The sequence below is a fragment of the Vigna unguiculata genome, chromosome 5, assembly GCF_037176805.1.
Source record: "Vigna unguiculata cultivar grain cowpea cultivar isolate G323 ecotype 2 chromosome 5, ASM3717680v1, whole genome shotgun sequence".
In the NCBI taxonomy this organism is placed as follows: domain Eukaryota; kingdom Viridiplantae; phylum Streptophyta; class Magnoliopsida; order Fabales; family Fabaceae; genus Vigna; species Vigna unguiculata.
The window spans coordinates 17,910,399-17,916,137 of NC_140796.1; the positions used below are offsets into that span (position 1 = coordinate 17,910,399).

A 5,739-nucleotide genomic window follows, 5' to 3' on the forward strand; every position below is an offset into this window, starting at 1 on the left:
CTACGGCCTTGAACCAAAACCTCTCCACTTGGAATGGAGCTTGGAGGACATCCTGAAGCACCACCCAGCCAAGTTCAATGGAAAAACCAGTCCTGATGTCGTTGACTAGTGGCTGAAAGACATGGAGAGGATCTTTGATGCCAAGATGTGTCGGGAGGAGAGCAGGCTTGCCTTCGTAGAGTACATGCTTATTGGAGAGGCAGAACACTAGTGGGCTAGCATGAAGTCTATTATAGAAGAGAAGCAGGAGCTAGTCACATGGAAAGCATTTAGGAGGAAGTTCCTTTCCGAGTACTTCCTTGATAGCGTGAGATACGCTAAAGAGGTGGACTTCCTCCAACTGACCCAAAGGAACGAGTATGTGGCTGAGTATGCAGAGAGCTTCAAACACCTCGGGCGCTTCTACACCATGCCCTTAGATGAGGAATGAAGGTGTAGGAAATTTGAGAATGGTCTTTGGGGAGACATTCGCTTGATGGTGGCTCCACTATCCATCAAGGATTTTGCAGCCTTGGTGGAGAAGGCTAGAGTCATGGAAAAGATGAAGGTTGAGGTGGAAGCTCAATACCCCCAACAGTAGAGAGTTGGTGGACCATTTGGGTTCAAACCTAGGCATGAAGAGAGGACCGCGCATGAGGAGTGTCTGCCATAAACTAGTAGGCTTCAAGAGATGCAACAATTATGGCAAGGAAGGCCACTTTGGCAGGGATTGCCCCACTCATGGGAGGGCAGTGGCATGGACCCCAGTTCAGACCCCAGCCTAGAACCAGGAGAGGAGAGGAAGCAACAGGCCTCGGGCAGCATGCAAGGTGTATGCTATGGCTGGAGCAGAGGCAGCAAGCTCAGGTAACCTAGTTATGGGTTATTGTGTGATTGCTAGTAAATGTCTTTGTGTGCTGTATGATTCTGGAGTGACACACTCCTTTGTGTCTGAATCTTGTGTGCAAGAGTTGGGTCTGTCGGTGTGTGAACTGCAGTTTGATCTTGTGGTAATTACTTCGGCGTCGGGTTTGATTAGGACGTAATCTTTGTGTGCTAGGTGTCCAATGGAGGTAGAGGGACGCATATTCAAAGTAAATCTGATATGCCTACCTCTACAAGATTTTGAAGTGATCTTGGGGATAGATTGGCTTTCTGCCAATCACGTTCTTATAGATTGTCGGGAGAAAATGTTATTGTTCTTCAACTCAGAGGAGCTTGAGTTGTTGTCTTCTCAAGGGGTTATGAAGGAGATTCAAGGCGGCGCACAATGCTTCATTATCTTCACACATCTAAAGGTGGAGAAAGAGGAAAAGACGTCAATTATACCAGTGGTGCATGAGTTTGAGGATGTGTTTTCAGAGGAAGTACCAGGGTTGCCTCCGAGTAGAGAAGTTGAGTTTTCTATTGATATGGTACCAGGAACCGGTCCAGTATCGATGGCTCCTTACCGCATGGCTTCGATGGAGTTGGTAGAACTCAATAAACAAATAGAGGAGTTGTTGGGGAAACAGTTTATACTACCTAGTACTTCGCCATGGGGAGCACCAATGTTGTTGGTGAAGAAGAAGGATGGGAGCTCACGCTTGTGTGTGGACTAAAGGCAGTTAAACAAGTTGACCATCAAGAATAAGTACCCCCTCCCGAGGATAGATGATTGATGGATCAATAACATGGGGCGTTGGTGTTTTCCAAGATTGATCTACGGTCGGGATATCACTAGATCTTGGTGAGGGCGAACGACGCCCAAAAGACAACCTTTAGATCCAGACACTACGAGTACGTGGTTATGCCTTTTGGTGTGACCAATGCTCTAGGTGTATTCATGGACTACATGAATAAGATCTTCAGGCAATTCTTAGATAAGTTTATCGTAGTCTTCATAAACGACATATTCATCTATTCCAGTTCTCAGGAGGAACACGCAAAGCACTTGAGGATAATGCTTGGTATTTTGAGGGAGAAATAGTTATATGCAAAGTTTTCCAAGTGTGAATTTTGGATGGAAGAAGTATAATTTTTAGGGCATGTGATATCTGCACAGGACATAGTTGTGGATCCAGCAAAAGTTGAAGCGGTGATAAAGTGGGAAAGTCCCAAGTCAACAACAGAGATCAAAAGCTTCGTGGGTTTAGCTGGCTACTATAGGAGATTCATAGAAGGATTCTCTAAAATAGTGGCACCTCTGACACAGCTTACCAGGAAAGACCAACCTTTTACTTAGATTGATAGGTGTGAGGAAAGCTTTTGAGAGCTTAAGTAAAGGTCGATGAGTGCTCCAATGTTGGTTATCCTTGATGTTGGTAAACCCTTTGAGGTTTATTGTGATGCCTCTTATCAAGGTCTCAACGGTGTGTTGATGCAGAAGAAGAAGGCAGTGGCGTATGCTGTGAGGAAACTTAAAGTGCATGAGAAGAACTACCCTACTCATGACCTGGAGTTAGCAGTAGTAGTGTTTGCCTTGAAGATCTGGAGGCATTATCTCTATGGTGCCCAGTTTTGCGTATTCAGTGATCATAAGAGCCTTAAATACCTGTTTGATTAGAAGGAGCTAAACATGAGGCAGAGAAGGTGGATAGAGTTCTTGAAGGATTACGATTTTGAACTTTTGTACCATCCGGGAAAGGCGAAAGTAGTGGCATATGCGTTGAGTAGGAAGATGGTGCATGCAGCACACCTTATGATCAAGGAGTTGGAGCTGCTAGAGAAATTCAAAGATATGAAGCTGCAATTTGAGTTGGGATCTGAGTTCATTAGGTGTAGTACCCTGACTATATCTAGTGACTTTCTGAACTCAGTTAAGGAAAAATAGTTGATGGACGCCAGTTTAAAAGGGGTGAGAGAATTGCTTGGGTCAGATGAAACAAAGGAGTTTGCCTTGGGTAGTAACGGTGTACTATGATTTAGAGGCAGGGTGTGTGTACTTGAAGATGCTAAGGTGAAGAGGTTGATCCTTGAGGAAGGACACAAGAGTCGTCTTAGCTTGCATCCTAGCATGACTAAGATGTATCAAGATCTTAAGGAGACCTTCTGGTGGCAAGGCATGAAGAAGGATGTGGCTCAGTTTGTATCAACATGTTTGACATATTAGAAGGCGAAGGTAGAACCTCAGAGGCCTGGTGGAATTCTACAGCCTTTGGACATACTGGTGTGGAAATAAGATAACATAGCTATGGACTTTGTGACACATTTTCCATGAACCTTTAGAGGTCACGATACGATCTGGGTTGTGGTGGACCGATTAACCAAGAGTGCCCATTTCTTGGCAATGAACTTGAGAATGTCTATGGCCAAATTGGCTCAATTGTACATCAAGGAAATAGTGAGATTGCATGGTGTACCATTGAGCATAGTTTCAGATAGAGATTAGCGGTTCACTTCACGGTTTAGGTAGACATTTAGGGTGCTTTGGGTAGCAAGTTAACCATGAGTTCAGCTTATCATCCCAGACTGATGGCCAATCGGAGAGAACGATTCAGTCGCTTGAGGATCTATTGAGGACATGCGTACTGGATCATTTGGGTGCTTGGGATGAACTTTTTGCCTTTGATAGAATTCACTTACAACAATAGTTTCCATGCAAGCATCAACATGGCGCCATATGAAGCTCTTTATGGCAGGAAGTGAAGGACCGCTATATGTTTGTCTCAAGATGGAAAAGTAGTGTTGGTTAGGCCAGAGTTTTTGAAACAAACTACAGAGAAGGTGAAGATGGTGAGGGATAAGTTACAGGCCTCTTAGAGTAGGTAGAAGACCTATGCAGACCGAAGGAGGAGACCCTTAGAATTCGCGACTAGAGATCACGTGTTCTTGAGGGTGACCTGAACCACTAGCGTGGGAAGGGCTATCTGCCTATGGAAGCTTTCTCCTAAGTTTCTTGGGCCTTACTAGATCTTGAGGAGGATTGGGCCTGCGGCTTATGAGATTGCCTTGCCTCCTTAGTTGGGCAATCTTCACCCTCTATTCCATGTCTCATAGTTGAGGAAGTATATGTTTGACCCATCTCATGTGTTGGAAGCCGAGGATATACAGATTAGAGAGGATCTTACGATGGAAGTACCATCCATTGCTCTTGAGGATCGTCGGGTGGAGGAACGTCAAGGAAAACTAGTCAGTCTTGTCAAACTCATCTAGGACCAGAGGACAGGTGACTCTACTTGGGAGTTAGAAGAGGATATGAGGAAGTCACATCCACATTTGTTTTCTTGTAAGTCTTAATTTTTTAGGTCAAAAATTTTTGTTGTTGGGGAGAATGTAAAGCTCACTTTATTACTGCCCCAATGTTTAAGGGCCTACCCTAATCTGTTGGGCCTGAGGCTGGCCTATAGGGTGCCCAAAATCCCACTTTCAGCCCTAACCCCCTCATTCTTCTGTTTTCAGAAAAATGTTCCCCTCCTCCATCTTAGAACTGCAGCAACAAGCTCTGCTAGGGTTTGGCTTTTGTTCCTCTCAAGCTAGTAAACTCTAGTTCTATTCCATCTAAGTTGGTCCTCAACTCATACTTTCTATTCTCCAGCTTATTCTTCGTGGTTCCAACTAAAGTTCTCTTAGTAACCTCATTTTTTGGTTCTGGTGTTAGTATTTCTAGCTCACAACTTTGTTCCTAGAGTTGTGGTAACCCTCTATTAAGTGCATGTGCTTTCCGCTAGCATCTGTCTAGGTAAGGGTAGTTAGGGTTCACATAGTTTTACTATTTTTCGCCTGTTTTAGCTTTACTTTGGGCTTATTTGGCTTGTATGTTGCTGTGGTTACCTGGAAAACCTTAAAATGTTGTTTGATAGTGAAGGTATGGTTGCTGTCTGTTTGAACAGTGGCGAGGACTGGTATTTTTGCCCAAGCGAGCTTGTATCGCCTAGGCGAGAATAACAGAACCTTACCCTGGTTTCTGCTCGAGCTCTCGCTCAGGCGGAGAGTTTTTGTTTTGGGCGATGAAGCATCTCGCTCAGGCGATAGGGTCTCGCCTAAGCGAGAACTCGTGGGAGCCTGATGTGTTTCGCTTCAATTGCAGCTCAAGGGAGAGACCCCACCTTTGGGCGAAGAGCAGTCTCGCTCAAGTGAGAAGGTCTCACCCAAGCGAGAACTCACGAAACCAGCAGGGCTCTCTATTGGCAATCTCGCTTAAGCGAGAGCCTGTAGCTTGAGTGAAAGATCTCTTTCGCCTGAGCGAGGGCCCATGGCTTGAGCGAGACTAGTGCAGGAACTTGCTCTATGGTTGTTCTCTTCCTTGTTTGGATTGTTGGTTGTATAATTAGTTGGATTACCCTATCTGATGGTATGGACTGGAATTGATAAACTTGGTATGAGCATGCATAAGAAACATGATTGGGTGGTTGGTTGTATATTTGCATGAGAGTGATATGCATGATAAACCTATGGTATGATTTGGACGTAATTCTATGAACCTCTTGGTGAGATCTCATGGTGGTGCCGTATATGATGGACGTAATTCCATGAACCACTTGGTGAGATCTTATGGTGGTGCCTTATGTGATGGACGTAATTTCACGAACCTCTTAGTAAGGTTTTGTGGTGATGCTTGAGAGCATATAATTAGGTAAGGATTCAAGTAAGGATTGCATCTTGAAACTCTAAAGAGTCAGTTAGTCTCACGTAGAGCGTATTGACTCAAGTGGTGAGAATAGTAGGAAGCCCTAGTCTTTGGCAGGATAACGACCTTAGATGTTTGAAGGCTAACCTTGTGCGTGGTATGGTGAAACCCATTGGCAATGGCTCTACAGAGCAGTAAAGGCTACCACAAGT

At 44.7% G+C, this 5,739-nt stretch overlaps 1 protein-coding gene across 1 annotated transcript; it reads left to right on the forward strand.

The window, feature by feature from the left end:
* Positions 1-1,046: 1,046 nt before the first annotated feature.
* LOC114184420 (uncharacterized) lies at positions 1,047-1,580 on the forward strand. The gene has a single exon (XM_028071730.1). The coding sequence runs from the start codon at positions 1,047-1,049 to the stop codon at positions 1,578-1,580; it is 534 nt and encodes a 177-aa protein (XP_027927531.1).
* The last annotated feature ends 4,159 nt before the right edge of the window (positions 1,581-5,739 follow it).